Source organism: Mesitornis unicolor, unplaced genomic scaffold, assembly GCF_000695765.1.
Source record: "Mesitornis unicolor isolate BGI_N332 unplaced genomic scaffold, ASM69576v1 scaffold6147, whole genome shotgun sequence".
Classification (NCBI taxonomy): domain Eukaryota; kingdom Metazoa; phylum Chordata; class Aves; order Mesitornithiformes; family Mesitornithidae; genus Mesitornis; species Mesitornis unicolor.
The window spans coordinates 1-20087 of NW_010197001.1; the positions used below are offsets into that span (position 1 = coordinate 1).

A 20087-nucleotide genomic window follows, 5' to 3' on the forward strand; every position below is an offset into this window, starting at 1 on the left:
TATATATATATGTGGCAATTGATACTTTATTTTTACATTTAATCACTAAAATCCTCTCAACTACAAGAAAGTTACTAAGTTCAAAAAACACATCTGAATATAGACAGACTAAAATTAGCTACAGTTCAGGCAGAACAACACAAAGCAAATAAATACATTTGAAATAAAAAGCAGACCTTCTCCTGTTTGCATATAATCTATTGTGTGTTGTGAGGTTCTGAATTACATTTTTGGGCATTGTATAACTAAATGTAACGCAGTTGGAAGAACTGCATTTACGAAAGTACCACCAAGAACAAGGCAGTTCTCTACATCCAGCAGGCAAATAAAACTCTGTTTCAGTAAGGTAACATTTCATTCTCATTTCTGAACGCACTCTAATGCATTGGTAACAAAGTACTTCGGGAACTGCACTGAGTTAAAGGAGAATTAGTTGAGTACTTCAACTTCAGCACATTCACACATGTTGATAGGATCAAGATTTTATTAGGAAGCATTTGACATAATTATCTGAATCTCTACTACCTGGCAACTAGAAGACATCTCTGCAAGAGTGTAAAATCCGGATCCAGCAGAAGTTTCTTTATGTCACTGCAGAAAGAGAAGGCCATAAATAACCTGTAAGATGCTGTGCAAGGTTTTTGTTTGTTTTTGAACACAAAGAGGACATAACCCCTACAACGTGAAAAAAACTCAAAACAAAAAATACACAATTTCAAATTTCAAATACAATTTTTCAAATACACAATTGGAACAGGAAGTATACGTAATTTGAAATATAACTGATCTCAAGGGCATAGTCACTCTTCCAGCTTAAATACAAACAGTGAGTATGTCAGGAACCCCTCATTCCTGTAATAAAGGGAACAACCACAAGGGTGTATACGAAGCTATAAATTAGTCTGCAGTGATCCTACATATTACAAGATTACCCGAATTACAAATAATATTGCAACTATGTAGTGCCATAGCATAAGAGATCCACATGCATGAATTCAGGTTTTCTAGAAATGTTTCAGAATGGATAGTAATATGGCAAGTCTTTCATCCTACTAAGTGAAAGGACAAAAGATAAGGCAAAAAACTTCTGTTTTGGCTTCAAGTATTATCTTGTAGTTTAAATGGAATGTCAAAATCTGTTTTCTGTGTAAGCAGAGCAATGTGCATGAACATTACTATGAAAGTATATCTTCAACAGAAGATACTTAGAATTGTTTGTCTTTTCTTCCTCAGAGCTCACATCTTAACAAACACTGGAGTACTTAAGTAGCAGTGTCCAGTACAGTCTGGACCAACATCAAAGAACCACACAGCACTGAGAAGTGCTGCCTCAAAAGTTACAGATGCTCACTGGTCAATTACAACTTATGTCTTAACTCTAATCAGCATCTTTAAAACTTGTCAGCCATTACTATGGTAAGTCAATGTTAAAAATGCAATAATGGCTTCCATCACACTTTATAAAATTCAGAACAGTGTATTTTGACAACATTAACAACCTACTTTGAGATAGTTTGCTTATTTAAAAAATACTTTTGAGAATGCATTATGGTTTATTTTTAATTTGGAAAAATAGACATAAAAGTTTAAAGCCTTGAATAAAATAAAGCACCACCTTTAGTAGTTACACAAATATAAAAGTTAACTGTGTTTAAAATAACAGCTGTCACTACTCAAGCTTATCTGCAGAGAGGCAAAAAGCATTATTTCTTTATTAAGGTGTAAATTCCCACCAATGTCTTTTTTTTTGCCATCTTTGAGTTCACCAGCTTACTCATATGCTAATAGAAAAATTCTTACTTGGACAATGAATTCAACTGCGCTTGAAGAAGGTTTTTAATATTTTCATTCTCTGGATAATCACTGGAGAAAAATTAAAAAAAAAAAAAAAAAAAAGAAAAAGCAGAAGAAATGTTTTCTATATTACCAAAGTGACAGAATTATCTGAAATGGAAAAGTATTACTGGTAGTAGAAAAACACAAGAACATATATGGGAACAGTCACTGACATTCTTACAGTAAGCCATTCATGGAGGATTATTTGTCTAGTTACTCGTTCCAAAACAGCACTGAAAGATTGTTTTTGCTAATGCCATCAATCTTTCTTTTCCCATTTTTCTTTTATTCATTAACCTTGAAACTAATGACAATGACTATGCCTAGCCCATTATTATGTGACCACCAACAGTACAGAAACACAATAAAGGATACAGAAAGCTGCTCCTACTATGATGTGAAATATGGCTCACAAAGTATTCAGATTTCACTTTCAATTACACTTTAGGAACCAATTCCTACATTAACTTCTTGGACAAACAGAACACACAGTTGTTCTCTGAAGTAACATAACCTCTAAATTATAGAAAAATATTGCCAGTACCTTGAAGTAGAGAGCAGTTTTCAATAGCCAACGGCTACTGAAAGTCAAAAGAAACAAAATACTTGACCTTAAAGTCTTTTCTATTTATTACTTTCAGTAATACAGGGAAGCTATTCTCTTTCTGACTGTCTCAACGAGTGAGAAAACTTATACATCTGACAGTTTTTTGCACTGAAAGACTAATAAAAGATATAGAGTTAATACTTTATATATATAGAGAGAGATATATTTCTCCTTACATGCTCATAATATCTAGCGAATATTTCTCATCCCACGGCTGATGCAACAGGAATGCTTTTAAAGCTAATGAAGCCCTTGGAACAAGCAGATAGGGACACCACGCAGGTTCTGAAACAAAAGGAAAAGATTCATTGTTGAGTGGCTAATGTGCAATAACAGTGTCGAGCAACCATAAAATGTACCACCTTGTCTGCAAGCACCAGAAGAAAATAGTAAATCACAGTCTTTTCCTATACACAGCATGCCCCGTACCAGACATAAAAGCTTATCTTTACTCTCAAGAAGAAACGTTTCATAGAAGGGACAGGGAATGCTCAGGTGAGAATTTCAGGATACTCCATATTTAATTTAGCCATAAATTCCTAGACTACATTATACTGACATTAAGTAGAGCTGTATATGATGATTATTGCTATTACAAGGACATGCTGGAAAATAAGTACAGGTAGACCAAAATGTACCACAATGCATGCTTTAGTTTTCCTTTGCAATCGTAGTTCCTACTGTATGACACAAGGATTAATACCCATCATCTGAAAAGGATGTTGTGAAGTTTAATACGTGTCTATATTGGCAAAGAAATAAGATTAAAATGATACTAAAAGCTGTTGTCATCCAAATGTAAAAGTCAGTAAGTCTGTATTCAGTAGGAGGTTTGGGTGATGTATTAGCCAGTGACTTAGGAATAAAACAAGTACCAGCCAGCTACGTTATTCAATATTCAGCAATTCCTGTACTTCATATGCACTGAGTGATGTAAGAATCTTGTAAATGTGGTTTTCTAATTAAAATATTATCACAGTGTAGAGGCAGAAGGACAAACTAAATCACAAGCAACCTTAACACTGGCATATCCTAATTTCAGCATGCTTGGTTTTAGAACATTAATTTTTATAGCTTAATACTACAGAATATTCATTTGGTAGTAAAAACAGCTGTGATAAATCACGCGTTTCCTCAGACATCCCACACCACAGCTCCCCACATCACAATTTTATTACATATGTCTTAGTCAGAATGTACATGTTTTAAGGAAATTGTATGAGAAAAGGCAAGATTGACCAAAAGAAAAGCAGTTATCTGGAACACCAGTAACAAAAAATAGAAAACTAGAGCTTAGTTAAATATTCAAATAGTTAAATATTTAAACTCTCTTCTTAAAAATATGGCAAAAAAGTCAAAACAGCGTTAATATTGTTATTTTGGAGTTCCGTAGGAAAATCTACTTTGAAAAGCAATGAATCAGTCTACAAAGTGCCTCTGCTATCTGGAAATACCAGAAAAGACGTTTTCACACATTAACAAATGTTTCAGAACCATGTAATGAATATCAGTGATGTTGGTACTGATACCTAACTGATGTACTGATACTTTTTAGGTCAATTTGTTAGACACCTGTCCAAACAGTTCTTATTTTGTTCATTCATATTCCAATTAAGGTATTAAAAAGTACAGTTTATTTAGGAAACTAAACTAGTACAAAAAACCCCACTGTATGAAAACTACTATAGGGACTCTACAGGGGACAATTCTCTGTTCTAACAGAAGTGCTGAACGTTTTTGTGGTCCACTTTCACAACGCAGTATCTAGCAGATAACAGCAAAAAAAGAAATCAAAATACCTATTAAGTCCTGTTCATCCATTCTAAAGCACGACGGTTTCATGGACAAGTCCAGAACCCTGATGCACCCATCATCCGACGCCAGCACCACTTTGTCTGAGGTGCACCAGTCCACATCCAGGATTCGGAAATTGACGTTTCTTCCACTTCGTAAACTGCTCACCATTTGTACCTTCAAAAGGTAGTTTTCATTTTTAGCTGGCTCTCCATCACACAGTGCAAGACTCTGTCACATGCCCATGGGGCATACCCCGAAATGTGCAATAAAAGGTGAAGGTAGTCATAAATCATTTTAACAACGGTCTCTTCTGGAGAGTAGGAAATTTAGAAATCTTGGAGCAGGGCACGTGGTTGCCCTGAAACAATACCATTTTCCCAACTGAGAGCTGAGAAAAGATCCTTTTGAGCACCGCTGGACAGCTGCTGTTTTGTTATCTTTTCTGACATAAAGTTTCCACAGTAAAATGGTGGAAATTTCTATTCCCTCTTTAATTCCAGTCCCTGATCTAGCATACATGCATGAAGGGGGAAGTTCTCATTAACTTATGCTCTTCATAACCATACAGCTACTTATCAATTAGTTAGTTACTTTATCCATTCCTTGATAACTACTGAACTTGTCTAGAAATACACGTAGACATACTATTAACATAACGTTATGTGAACAGGATGATTTATTGTCCACAAACAAAAGATAGATCAACAAAACTTTCTAAACGTCCCTTTTAACCACAGCTCAGTACTTCAACATTTTGCAACCCTTCTGTAGCATCACAAAACATTAAAACTGTTAAGGAAACATTAACAGAGCCGCCACTGCAATCAACGTTATGCTGTTCCCTTGCATTTGTTCTACAGCAAAGCATGGCGTTAGAGAGATGTAAGGTGCAACAGCTCTAGAGCGTGATTACTCCTAGCACTGAGGGAATTAGAGAAAAATGTGGAAATACCAGATAACTGGTTGTAGGCAAAGGTGAAATTCTAAGGAGAGGGCTATCTGCATAACAGGACTGAGACTATATAACATTTCTACAGATATTCTGAAAGATTTTCAACTGAAACTGTGAATTAATTTTAAATGCTTTCATGTAGGAAACTCTTTACCCAAAAATCAGCTGCACGAGGAGTATCCCATGGCATCAAAACTATTCTAAAGGTTCTTCAAGGAGAGACTTATGGGTTAATATTCTACTCTGCCTACATAACTCACAGCTGTTGGTCATGTCTGCTGTCCAACTTTTATCATCAATGAAAAGTTTCATATTGCTCAAATTAAGTGTCTGAGTTCAGAGCTGGTGCTCACTACAAAGCGAACAGAAACAAATTAAAATTTCTGTTTCATACCCTCCTACTCTGAACTTACTCTGGAGGGCTAAGTTAAAACACTACAATTAACTTTGCTCCCCCATGGTACTCTAATCTCCTGAAAGACCTCTGAAGCAAACCCCAGAAGATTTGTGAACATTATTACAGAATTTTTGAGTAAGATGAGAAGGCAGACAACATTAATTAACAAATGTCTAGCTTTCTGGTATTCCTTAACAAATTAAAACCATGCACTGAAGAATACAGAGTCTTGAATATGCGCAGAAGTTACAGAATCTTTAGGAAAAATACTCTCTTGTCCTCAGATTAAATTCTAAGATTGAGGGCTCCCCCTTAAATTTCCAATGTCTCCCTTAAAAACATTACAAGAGAATGACAACAAGTAGCTCAGAGACACTGTCAGCTTTATGAGTGAAGGGTACTTTTCATTGATGACAGCTTAAAAAGGCTTTATAGGAACTAAAAGTCCTCTGAGAAAAGTCATACAACTTTATTAAACAACTGCCAGCAAGAAATCATGACCAGGTAAAACTTAATCCCTGTCTCATCCCCATTTTCAGGAGTAATATATGTATTTTGTAAAGAAGTGTATATCAAAATCACAGGCGCTTACCTCTTTGGAATCCCAAATTTCTGCTCCGTCGTGGTACATTGCAAGGAGTTTTTGATTTCCTTTCCCTGGGGCAAAACGTATCTTTTTCACCCAGCTTCGGTGTGTAGGAATCCCCCTAGGAAAAGAAAAGCACAAGATCAGTATCAATTATGCTATACCTAATACTGTGGGTAGTTAAATCCTTACCATGAACACTGCAGACTACATTGTACAGATTGAGGAGAACAATACATACATATATATACGTATATGTATACACACACACACACACACACACACACAGATGGCTATCCAAACGATCATGAAAACTAAAAAGATTAAATGCTTGAAATAAATACAATACTTAATGTTATAACAGAAGCCACTGCAGATTTAACATAAGATGGGTATCTAGCTGTTTGAAAAACTTTGATAAAACGTTACTCCATCTGAAAACATAAAAGATTAAATGTAGAGAACTGTAACACAGTAGGCATTTTCTGAAATTTTATTTCAAAATACTTGCATTTTTTTTTTTCCCCTCAAACATCACAGATGACCTTTTACAGTGAAGAACAAAAATGAAGGGCAAAATAACATTCTAACACTCATTATCTCATGTTTATCAGACTTAATTTGCACTCATACCTGGACACTCGAGCTTTCAAATCCCAGAAGTTTAAGTTTCCGTCAACGTCTCCGAGAACCAGGATATCCCCTTTCCAGGCAATACATGTAATGCTACCCATACTTCCCTGGAAATATTTAAGAAGCAGAATAAAATCTTGTAATTAGTAGAGCCAAAATTATGAACAAACATATTAATGTCAGCCTTTGATTTAAAAACATATTATACTATATGACATGACAGACCAAATTCTGCCCAGTTAAAACAGATACAATTCTATTTAATAAAAGCATTTATGAAGTCACACATATTTACTTCAATATGCTACAAGAGGCATTTCCTTGTAAGAAATTCTCAGTTTAAAGCAATGGAAACCACTTCTGTCTCTTCCTGCAAGGAAACACCAACATGACAGACCTCATTAGCCACAATACCAGCATACACTAAAGTGGGAAACAAAAATTTTTAACAATTCTGGTTTTAAGTTCAATTTATCAAAGCCTTCAAAACCAATTGAAAAGAGAATGATTGTTCGTCAGAGAAACTGGGGAAAAAACAAACTTAAAACTCACAAGAGTGCTCTGGGCCACTCAAGTCCTCCTTATGATGTCAGATAAAATCCATTAACAGTGCATAACATTAACACATTTCAATAACACCCTCTTTGTTATTCAAGCATCTTGCACATGCTTTAGTAAAATTCTTAAAAATATGTCACGTAATTTATTCAGAAACCAAGTCAGAGCCTATGAAGATTCAAACTTGTAAAAGAATAATTTATTTCAGCAGCATTTTCAATAGAAAAACTAAGTCTGTGAAAAGAGAATCGCTACAGTTTTTGAAGCTGGAACTTTCATTTCATATTTCAAACTACTGCATTAATGACCACTTGCCACTACAATGCATATCCCTTATTTTTTTTTCTGGCAATCATAGCCAAGAAAAAAATCAAAGCAGCAATGATAGAGAAAATTGGAACTCACATCAGGAGGGATTCTTGCACTGTCTTTTACCGAGTTCCCTTCCACTGTCAGGTGATAAACCTGCCCATCAGCACCTGTAAACACAAAGTGCTCTCTGGCAGAAATGTTCTGGCTCAGCTCCGATTTGCTTTCGGCTTCCTGTAACAAGCTTTAAAGAGAAGACAACGAGACACAAGTATTTCTTTCTTGAAATTAGAACTGCAAAGCAAATTCTCCCTAACTAATGTACAGAGGCAGCACAAAAATGCTTATTTCCTTCAAAACAATTTACATCAAAATGTTCGGGGACAAATAAGTTTTACTTCAAGAACCAGGTAACTAATGGATTGCTACAGACACATCTGTAAACACAGCCGTAAATCAAATTTCCACATCTAATAGGTAACGAGAGGCCCATAAAGTTGCTTTGCCTGGTATGTACTCAGAATCAGAATGGCACACGGTGGAAAAACAACAACTGATGCAGAACAGCATTAAATCAGAATGAGAAATACCTGATAACAGAAGATTCTAAGCTGCTAACTTCAGTATCTGATGCCACCGTCTGTCGGGCCATGGCCTCACGGGCTGCTAACTGCTTCTTCCTCAGGCTTTTTAAGTTATGAGAAGGTGACCACTCCTGTGAAAAATTGCCCAGGAAAAGTGGAAAAGACAAATGTTTACTCCCTGAATTTACTGGAGATTTTTCTGTTAATTACAATGATTTCAATGAACATTGCTTTCTATGACACTCCCTCCATCACCCAAGGAGCAGACCAGATTTTTTCCACCGGTAACTCCTTTTTTTCTTGCTTCTGTTTCATAGAATCAGTCATTTGGTTGGAAAAGATCTTTAAGATCATTGAGTCCAACCATAACCCATCCACTACTAAACCGTTTGATGACAGATGAAAAGGGAAGGGTGAAAGTTACAGACACATTAACATTTTACTGCAAAATTGCTTATAGACTTTTGTACTATCTCAACATATTACATTTAATAAACAGTAAGTAAGAGACTCCATTCCTTACCAAAGCGGTTGCTGTAGGGAAGTTTTTAGACATCTCTCTGAGCAGAGTGCACGTTCTGACATCCCAGATCTCCAGTGGTTTGTCTTTAAATACTACTGCTAGATACTGCCTAAAACAAATAAGAATTTACTACATCAAAAGTAATAATTCCATTTTAATTTGAGCATTTTACTTCACACATATTGTTTGTATCAGCACTCTGGAAACCCTCAAAAACTAACAGAAAGCAGAGTAAATTAATTTGGCTCAAATCCCACTCTGAAGCTGTGATTTCCTTGAGTTACTCGGGTGCAAAAGGGTCTGTCTGAAAAAGAGTCATTCTTCAAAGGTAAAAGAAAGTTCTGTCAGGTGGCATTGCTCAATTACTATAAAGGAGACAAGGGAAGGAATTCAGGGAAAGCAGCAGCACCTCTCATTCAGCCACATTCAGCCCAAATTGATGACTGCACAAGATATCCCAAGACTTCAGGTTAGGTTGATTATTTTTCTTTACTCCCAGCACATGGCACTTCCCTAATCCAGTGATAAACGAACATAAAATCCTCTTACACTAAACCACTTGTCAATCGTGTCTTCAGACCTTTCATCTGTGGAGCCAGACGAGTACAACACTCTCAGCCTAACACTTCCACATGTAACTTGAAAACACGGAGAGGCTCTGCAGTTACATGTGCTCTTCTCAACTGCATTAATCTTTATTCAAATAAGCTATCCTTTCTTGTTCTCACTATCCTACAGTCTCTCCACCTAAGCCAACGGCTGTTTTTAAATTCTACTGTCTTTATTAAATATTTCTGAAAATATTTCTCTGCAAGCTAGAGAACATTATTTCTTTTCCTCCACTGTAAAAAAAAAATTTAGAGGCAATGCCTTATTAAATTCAACACTATTTTAATGACATTTGCACGGGAAAGTAAAGTAATCTCACACTGTGCTACTGTTATTATTTTTGATATTATAAAGACCAGGGCCTTCTGTCACAGGCCTGATCTGAAATTAAGCAGGATTTGATGGTAAGCAACTTGGTCATTTATCAGCTGACTTCTCAAATAACTACACCTCACATCTGGCTTTTCAGTAGACATTACAGAGGTGTGAAATACATACTGTACATTACATAAAAGGAAACTAATTCATAATATAATTCAAGCTTACAAAAGTTCTTCTGCACTTTTATTCTCCATAATAGTATTAAAGTGTCAGTTTAGTGAACACAATTGTTAAAATATTAATTACTGATGTTGCAATGTGACTGGATCCAGAATGTGTGACAAAGTCAGCCACAGAATCATTCACAGCTTTTGCAGTTTGAACTAAAATTCTACAGCATGTTTTCCTCTTGATGCTGTTGCATGTTCTTCTATACTCTCTGGAGTTTTTTTCCTGGCATTTCTATTAAGTCATGAGGATCTTAATCCAGTGTAGTAAATTTTACAACTTCACCAGGTTAATCTGCTTACTTCAGATGAGACACCTTTATCATTTCAATAGCTGGCTCGTCATTGCCTCGCTCCCCGCGAAATGCGATGCTCCTGCCTGCAACACAGAAAATGACATGGGGGAGATCAGCAACAGTTGATAAACTGAATACAAACACAGAAATAGTTTATCAACTATACTGCTTATCAACTATCCTTTTTGTAAACACATATTTTACACACTACACTAGAACATCTTCAAGTGACCTGCTGTATCTTACATTACTTTTGGTACTGTCGCAGTTTTATTGTGTTTCAAAGGACTAAATATAATGTAAACTTTACTGTCTAATATAATTCCTGATTCATTTCCAGAGCACGACTGCTGACACTGATGCACAATCAACATTATGTAAATACAGCATTATAATATATACATAAAGAGTTCAAAGAATTATTACTCACCACTCCGAGCCAATGGGATATACTCTCAATTCCCCAGGAGGAAATTAATGAGTAGATTTCAAGTTTTGTAAGAGAAATCAACTAATACTTTATTTATAAGTCTGAAAGTATTTCCATGGTGAAGTAATAGCTCATCCTGTACTTAACAGAATCATTCTTTCTCCAGCTAAAAGAAAAAACTCTAAGAACTTATTAACTTATTCCCAACAAAATTTTGACCCACCTGTACTAAGTACTGCAGAATTAAAGGTATTTAATATCACAGCATGGGGTACCACAGCATCTCCTGTGCAAGTTGCATTCTCCTTAGCTTTCAAGGAAAATTCAAGTTTTCAAACTTTCGCCACTCTCGTGGCTACTCATAACTAAATTTTATGCCAATTAGGTGAAGAAATCTAATTATTAAGAATGCTAGTCAGAGCCTCATGTCAGAGGCCAGACTATAGAAAACCTTCCAGCTCTACTTTCTTCACTAGTGATCAAAGACCTTCGAAATTTTCCTTCTTATTGTTGTTCAGAAACAGAAATGAGAATTTTGTCCAAGTGTTCATGATGTAGACATAAATCAGTACAGATTTCCTAGCCCTAAAATTGAAAGTTGGGCTAATTAGTGATGGAAGAACCAACAGTCAAACAGTTAAGCAGTTATGCCTTTCTTGTAAGCTTTAAAAGAGGAAATGTAACATTTTTAAGCAAACCATATGCTAAGGTTTCAGGTATTCACACTTATTTGAAACTTAGTTGTCTGTGGATATACAGAGCCTTTTATCACTTACATTTATAAAATTTTTTCAATACTGAATTACAAGCTGAGTAAAAAAAATAAAATCCCATTTTACATTAAATGGATTTTACAAAGTGCGTACCCTTCATGTTTTGATTTTAAACAAACTAACAAAAGACATTATATGGAAAAAAATTACAACACTGTCATATTAAAAGAACAGCCTCTTTGGGCAACACCCTGCAAATACAAAACTTGAGTCTTTTCCATAAGCTTAAAAAACAATTTAAAAACTTATTTTATGCTACATAAAACAATTCAGAACAAGCCAAGTGTTACAAGATTCAGGCCCTTCAATTAGAAATTAAATGGCTCCAGGTTTTCACATTCAAAAATAATTGAAAATTATTTAAGTGCTTCCTATTTTGGGCTGCTTTATCTCCCAAATTATACCTCCTAGCATTTGTGCCAATATTGGACTCAATCACAAGTGTACTTGTTATCCACTGTAAGGCCAGAACAGTTGAAACATAGACATAATCTGACTGTTAGCTTTGCTATTAATTCTTTTAAGAAAAATTAATTTTTTAACTCTTCCAATTCTTTTATAAAACTTCCAATTTTATTATTAACATAAACCCACTGTACACACATAGGCACACTCTAATTCTGGCCACGTGCCTGAACTGCCTTGATAAACTCTCTGTTGCCGATACGAACCACAATAAATGGTCCAATGCTACTTCAGCAGCACATGAGACAGTGGGTGTAGACTGCAACTAAACACATTTGGAAGTATATGCATTTTGTGAACTAATATCCATGCTGTGTGAGTGCTCCCAACCCTGCTGCTGACACATATTCATTCTTTTAACAAGTCCAAAACAGAGACATCTTTGCAAAGGTGTTGTTTCAAGTCTGCAGAGCACCAGACGGAAAACACTGCATGGCTTCACAAGGTCAGAGGAGCAGAACCAGTTAAAAGCTCTGTTAAACTTTGTCATGACAACAGACCTAACTAACTAACTAAATAAAAGGTAGTAGGAACTTCTGTTTGTCACTCAGATGGAAAACACTGTATGGCTTCACAAGGACAGAGGAGCAGAACCAGTTAAAAACTCTGTTATTTAACTTTGTCATGACAACAGACCTAACTAACTAACTAAATAAAAGGTAGTAGGAACTTCTGTTTGTCACTCCTCAGCAACTCTGTCAGCCTCCTGCACAGATTCCTCAGGAATCACTAACCTGTTGGTAGGTCCACCAGCTGCAGCTCATTCCTGACCAGCCCCAGATTGTTCGGCGTTGATGTGGCAAAGGAAATGAACCCAGTCAAGCTTATCCACTCAATTCCCCTGGCACCAGAAGAGAGCACATGGAGCAGATTAGCCAAAATATCCAATTGGCTAGAAAATAGCCTAGATGAGAGTGCAATAATTGTTTTTCATGCATATTCTTTGATTTGGTAACAGCACAGAACTAATTTTCTACATTTTATGGAAACACTACACTAAAGCATAAACTATACATTTACAACTATGATGTAAACATAAAGTTATAGAATTAAATTAAAGAAGAGCATTCTTTTCAGATTACACTGGTTTTTGTTTCATTGAAACAAAAATTTCAGTTAGAAAGACCTGTAACTTGCAAAAATCCCTCACAAATCCTTCATGCTAGAGCGGATTAAAGCAATACTCTCAGTAAATCAGTGTTGCACCAAATTGAAGTAACTATCCAATAACTCAGATTTGCCAGCATACAGAGAGAGAAAAATATTCCTATGGATAGCAAGGTGGGGAAGATTTTTTCAGTCCAGAGAGAATCAAAGACAGTAAAATGAGGCTGAAGAGATTTCAAAGGCAATCAGAAAAGAACCAAAAACTTGATTTTTTTTTTTCTCTCTTAGATCATGCAGCCATAAATCAAATTACCTTGAAGTGCTGCAAGGATGTAAAGTTACCTTTTATATAACATACTGTCAGTACATAGAGATTCTAAGCAAATTCCTGAGATAGACCACAGGCCACAAAAGGACAGGAAGCAGAGCTAGGTGGTGCTGTCCCAAAGAAGCTCATCCTCTCCATCCCTATTTCCCACATAAACTTTGTGCCCACATAAATTGCTGAGTGCTTTATCTGTGAAATACATCAAGGAACTCATCTAAAAGAAAACTGAGACTGTTCCATATATGTACACATGCCCAAGTTCATTTTAACACAGATAAAAGGATTTAGGTTTTCCTCAAATCCTTCAAACACCGATTTCTTAAGAACTATTTCCAGGACAACTCAGTCTTCTGTTACATGAATGGTAAAACCACGGTCTGTTTGGCAAGAATATATGTGAAATATGAGAAAGATAAATAACTGTATTTATGATTTACTGTCAGTAAATCCAACTCACATTGTATTAAAGTTCCCTAAATGCGATGTAGCTGGGTGTAAGCAAAAAGCAATCCCATAATACTTTGCACACACAAGTTACAGCCATATTTATCTTTATTTTTTTAGTTCAAGCTTTTAAAAAACGGGAAGCTTTATTCCTAAGTCCTCAAGCAAAGTTAAAAATTTAGGACCCAGTCTTTTTCCCACCAGGACCTATGAAAGTTCAACCGATCATTTCGATCAAAATGAGAAGCATTAAATTCTTCATTAAAACATTACAGGAATAATTGAATAGAAATCTACAGCTGCAATAAAGTGTGACACGGAGGGTCTCCAAAGGGTCGCAAATACAGGGAGCTTTCTGAAATGGAAGAAATAGAAATTCTCACACCTTTCTAATTTTTATCTATTATTCTACTAGGTTTTTTGGAAAAAGCACAGAATGCTTGTAATGCGTTGTTACTGCCTGTGGTTATTCACCGTTCTCGTGCACCTGAATTAATACAATTTTTGTTACTGCCATACATGTAAATTGAGAATCTGAAGACAGTAGTCTAAGTTTCAATGAAAGAAACAAGTAACCCTACCAAAGTATCTCCATTTGCAAAGTTTCCCTTTAAAAGACTTATTTGTTCACTAGAATTAAGGGTTACACTCAGCTGTAAACTATTTCTCAGACTCCTTTAAAATACGAAATTCAGGGATTCGATGCATACAACTTGTCTCAGTTACTTCAGGGGCAAGATCCAGTTGTTTTGATTAATGTTTCCAACACAAACAAATTACAGAGGGTACTGAAGCGGCTAAAAACACGAATTACTTTTCTAGTTGGGAATGGGTTGTTGTGACTTCAGGACAAGGCAGCTGCTACTCAAATTAATTCTAAGAAATATAAGACAAAGAGAAAGGTAAAACTGGAAATAAAAACATAACTTAGAGACAAGTGTATTAAAATCTCAACCATATTATCAGAAAATACTCCAAATTTTATTATTTAAAAAGCATTTTCCTTGCACTGCAGAAGTATTTGTTTGGTCTACACGTACAAAAGTGAACGTCAGCAATGGAACAAGTTTCTCCTCTTAAAGAGCAGGGAAGGTAAGAAAAGAAATCACAATCAAGTGCTGAACATGGTACATCTGAGATAACTGCACGTCCTGTAATGGAGATTTCAGAATTCAGTTCTGAATACCAGTTTTCACTGTAACACTGCTTATGCTTGTCAGACAACACACATTTACTCGCGCACAGAAATAAACCTAGCACACCAACACCTGTATGGCAGAAGCAGGAGCTGTTCTTCATTCACCTTTCTCTATGAAAGGAAAGTTTTTTTAAGGAGGTGATGAATGTTTGCAGAGCAGCGTCCCACAGGGGAGTCCGCTTAAATTCAACTGCTAAAATTGGGAATGTAAGGCAGTCATTTTCAAGTTTTGCCTGCAGGCCATACGCACTCTTGTTACAGTCAGTGAGATTTTAATTTTAAAAATTAAAGCTGTTGCAACCTTGAACTTGCTGAACTTCAGCTGAAGAGAATGAGCCATAGTTACCTACGCTGCTCTAGCCATAGTTACCTACCTATCAGAAGAAGCAAAACAGCAGCGAGAGACATTGCGAATGCACCGCTTTCACTGAACCAGAAGCTACACCGCAGGCGCTTTATTTACATGTCTTGAATATACTCTCCCCTGCACTGAAGATGTATTCTCAACTCCCATCTTACAATAGGTTAGATTGCTTCACTTAGAACAGGTATCAGACTGCAGTTATTTCATGGTTCTTCCAATTCCTCTTAGTAGTAAGAATTGTTACACACTCTAGAGTCGCCCTGTTTTTTCCCCATAATTATGCTCCTAGCAGTGGCCTGATGTCTTTTCCTGTGTCCTCTGAATAATTTCTGCTGCTTTTTGCCTCGATCTCTTAATAAATAACAAATTAAACTCAAAGAAAAAGTATTTACTCACATAATTCTAACCAAATAGCAAAATAGCTAAGTAATAATCACAGACAAAATGAATATTCAAGGTTACTCACAAGTATGAACTATCTTACATGGAGGACAGAAAAACAATTCACCTTCCTCCGAATCCTAATACAGAGCTGCAAAGTTTAAAAATTATTTTAAAAAATCAGCATGTAACTACATATTTAGCTTGTAAAAAAGAACATTTTTATCTCATAAAAAAAGTGAGGGAGTGGAGCATCTCCCTTATGAGGAGCGGCTGAGGGAGCTGGGGCTCTCTAGTTTGCAGAAGAGGAGACTGAGGGGAGACCTCATTCATGTTTATAAATATTTAAAGGGTGAGTGTCACGAGGATGGAGCCAGGCTCTTCTCCGTGACAAACAATGATAAGACAAGGGGTAATGGACACAAACTGGAACACAGGAGGTTCCACTTAAATTTGAGAAGAAACTTCTTCTCAGTGAGGGTGACAGAGCACTGGACCAGGCTGCCCAGAGAGGTTGTGGAGTCTCCTTCTCTGCAGACATTCAAAACCCGCCTGGACGCCTTCCTGTGTAACCTCATTGAGGTGTTCCTGCTCCGGCAGGGGGATTGGACTGGATGAGCGTTTGAGGTCCCTTCTAATCCCTAACGTTCTGGGATTCTGTGAAAAAAGCCAATTACAAGCAACTGGACAACTCAGTGGCCATAATTTTAGCACAGTTAATAAGTAAAAGACAGTTTTGGTTCCAAAGACCTTAGGTTTTTTCACATTCTCTACTCAAACTACAAGGCAATGAAAATTCTCCTGGCCTTGATGTTACAATTTCAGGGTATTCTCAAGCACTTACTAAAATAATGGTGTTTCCTGAAGGAGCACTTTCAGTTAAAACTGAAATAGAGGCATTATCCAATTTATCTGTATTTTAGAGGTAAAGAAAGAATTCCCACTGAAAGAAAAACTGTGGCACTCTATGAATATTAATTAAAAAAAAATTACTGCGCCTTACTCTACATTGCTTAAAGCACTGCCTTGAACTTGTAGAAATTATGTAGAAAGTCATTCAGGCCATTAAGAGAAGGACTGAGGAAATTAAAACAAATATTTAAAAGACTCGTCCAAGTAACAGCTTATGACTAAACAAAATTCACAATCATTTTAATTTTGTTCTGAAAATACCATTTGTGTAAGGAGAGTTCCTAGAAAGACGTATTCAGAAGTTGCAAAAACCTTTGCAAAGTGAAGAGCCAAAAATAAAAATACTTTCAATAACACATGAAGCCTAAATAAAAGATAAGTAAGTAATTTTTTCAAAAGTGTATTTCCTCCTGTCTTCCCATCTTCATTTCTTTTTGTTTCTTTAGTCGGTGAAATGTTAGTAGTGGTTTTAATTTTGAATTCTATAATCAGCTTAATTAGGAAAAATGCAGCATCTTCTCGTGCAGCATGATAGAAAATAGAATTAAAATAATCTTGTAAGTAGTTAATGGCATGAAACAAAAAAACCTCAAATGGTTTAGAACAGAAAGGGAAATTCTATTACACCACAAATGTAAACATAGTTATGAAATTGTGGTGGTAGATTAAAAGCAGGTTTCCATAACGAACACTTGGAGCTAACTGTTGTTAGCAGCCTGTACTTTCCTGATCTTCTTGTAGACTGGACGGTAAAAATGCAGACCTTAACCTGATGAAGGCTTCATGTCATAACTGTGATACAAAGTTTTACTGACATTACTACAAAAAAAATATATATTTTATTTTCCACGCTATTATTTGTCTGGAAATACGTATCCAGCAAGCACCACCTTGAATATCTTTGTCATTAGTTATCCACAAGTTACGCCACTGTGGACATACAAACACAGCACAACACCCTGTTCCTTACTTAGGATGGATAAATACTATGTCCTGTATTCAGTCTTTAAAATCTTTTAAAGATAAAATGGGTTTCACTTCAGTTAGAACTAGAGCTGTCTCAATAGCACTTTCAGCTGTAAGGGAGCAAAGGAAATAGACCCTGGCCTACAAAACAGAATTATTTCAAAGAACCCAATCTATGAGTCACAACAGTTTATATAAATAAGACACTGCAATAAAGTTTCTTGTGCTAAAATGACAATATACTAAATAAACTTGAAGTAGATGATATGCATCCTAGATTAGCAGGCACAGTTACAATTCAAATATTTAGTTCAATGTAATTTTCACTCTAAGTTTGTCAATGTGTTACTGCTTATTTGTAGCAAAGATACTGTTAGGGTGGACTATTAAACAGGCAATTCTCTTGAGCATCATTAACAATGAAACAAGACAACCACATTGCTGGTACAACATTAGTTGGATGTTTTAGTATTTGTCTCCCCGAAGGATTATACTGTGAATAAGAACTAAAATCTTACTTGACTTCACAGGAATGAATGCTTAACTCTTTGTGCAAGACTCCACTTGTAAGATGAAACACCAGCACAGAGCCATTACTTGTACCTATAAAAAGTGATTTAAAAAAAATTCATATATTGGTTTTACTCTTCTTTTCCATACTTTAATGAAAATGCAGGATTTACGACTATTTATTCATATTTCTACCTGTAGCTATTATATTTTACAATTTTATATAAGATATTTTAATTTCTAGTGCTTAAATACCAAATATTAAACCCTCCAAGGTTCTCTGCAGACAGTGAAATCCATTTGGATCAAGACATTTTCCTGAACCTATTTGTAGAGCCTGCACAAAATCCATTCATTCTTCCTGCATTTCCACACCATAGCCAGCTGTGGGAGAAAAGAATGCTTCTCTTTGTTTTGGTTACTCAAGATGAGTAAATGCCTCAAGGAAGAGCATTAACTGTTACCCACCAATTATCCCAGGGGAGAATCACGAGTATTTTACTGAATCATTACAGCAATTCTGTTTTCTCATGTCTGAAATAACGACCTTTTTCAAATTACAGATCAATAACTTAGTAGCTATTAGCTTCAATTAGATCAAAAACCTTCTGAAACACTGAAAGTTACAGCTTTTCAATAGACACTGGGAAGACTTACTTGTTCTCTTTTTTAATTCATACTTATATCAACTTTATTAAATACAACAGTGGTTACCTAAAGAGCCATTCAGGTACCTTAAGTCTAGAATGCTGCAGACATCACTGTAAAAGCACTTTATACCTACCTATTAGTTTCCTAATCTTTATATTTCACCTGTTTTAACAGGTATTTTTATTACATTACATATATATTATATCTATTATTATGTAAGATATTATATCTATTTAATCTGTTTCTATAAAATCAAGAGTAACATTTTTGCAGCATCACATCATGTGTAATGATAGCTTGCCTATATTTTAGAACACAACTATCAACGGCACTCTTTGGCCAGTAATAATAGAAGAACCACATAAATACATAGACACATTATTATGGTGTTTTCATTACTGGAGTAAGATTCTCTTTGTATGCTTCCACGAAACATTCATGTTCACAATATCCCACCCTGTCCAAAAACCTAAGAAGGCTCTATAGCACAGGTAACCTTAAGAATAACAAAAATCTCCCAAGTTTGACTTGTGAGAGGCACAGTCTTGACTGGGCAGCCTAGAATCAACTGCTATTTTAGATACACCAAGAGCACATTTCAGCAACCCAAATCTGGAGGTCTAATTTTACAGCCTACTACAATCTTTAAATCACAACATCTCTGTGTCTACTGTTCCAGCCCACTGACTGCAGAGAGACAGCAGCATGTATGGATATACCATGAAATCCCTGATGTGGTCTGAAAAAAGCATGCCAGAAAAAATCAGATTTAAATAGGGAAAATTCAGAGTTAATAAAACAGGTGCTCAGTGGCTGTGGTTTAAGTATATTTTCAGGTACATCCAACAGAACAAAAGTATAGCCTCTGTTAAGTTCATTTACTTATTCAAGAAATGTAGTTCTGCAGAAGGCCGTATTTACTGATGTTTAGAATGAAGTGAGAGCAGCATGTAAAACACCGAGCATATCAACGGACCAATATCATAGTAAATAAAAGGATAAATACAAACTTGATAATTTATTGCAGTTTTTCAAGTAGCATTAGTTAAACCCAAGGCAGGAAAAAAAAGAATCTAAAAACTATCATGGATGCAAACGAATACAAGGGTTGCTACTTGTGACTGGCTTCACAGGATCAAAAGCAGAACTTTTTCTGCATTAGTAACTATATTTATATTTAATCTGGAATATATTCTTTTCAAAGCAACCAAGAAACTATTCAAGATACTTACCCACAGCAAGGATTGGCTCATACTGTTTAATATTCTTTGTCGTAAGAGGTGGGCACATGCGGATGGCAAAGGGAGGCAAAGGAAGTCCTGA

General features: G+C 35.8%; 1 protein-coding gene across 1 annotated transcript in view; it reads right to left on the reverse strand.

The window, feature by feature from the left end:
- Positions 1-525: 525 nt before the first annotated feature.
- The window catches only part of WDR11 (WD repeat domain 11), a gene marked incomplete at both ends in the record, with an annotated part of 34668 nt that continues 15106 nt past the window's right edge, over positions 526-20087 (reverse strand). The window contains 13 exons of the mRNA XM_010188658.1: positions 526-591; positions 1801-1863; positions 2620-2728; positions 4243-4414; positions 6182-6296; positions 6809-6915; positions 7772-7919; positions 8266-8390; positions 8783-8891; positions 10243-10318; positions 12638-12744; positions 18122-18206; positions 19997-20087. The exon at positions 19997-20087 is cut by the window's right edge and continues 86 nt beyond it. Coding sequence (XP_010186960.1) covers positions 526-591; positions 1801-1863; positions 2620-2728; positions 4243-4414; positions 6182-6296; positions 6809-6915; positions 7772-7919; positions 8266-8390; positions 8783-8891; positions 10243-10318; positions 12638-12744; positions 18122-18206; positions 19997-20087 — 1373 coding nt within the window. The remainder of the gene's footprint in view (positions 592-1800; positions 1864-2619; positions 2729-4242; positions 4415-6181; positions 6297-6808; positions 6916-7771; positions 7920-8265; positions 8391-8782; positions 8892-10242; positions 10319-12637; positions 12745-18121; positions 18207-19996) is intronic.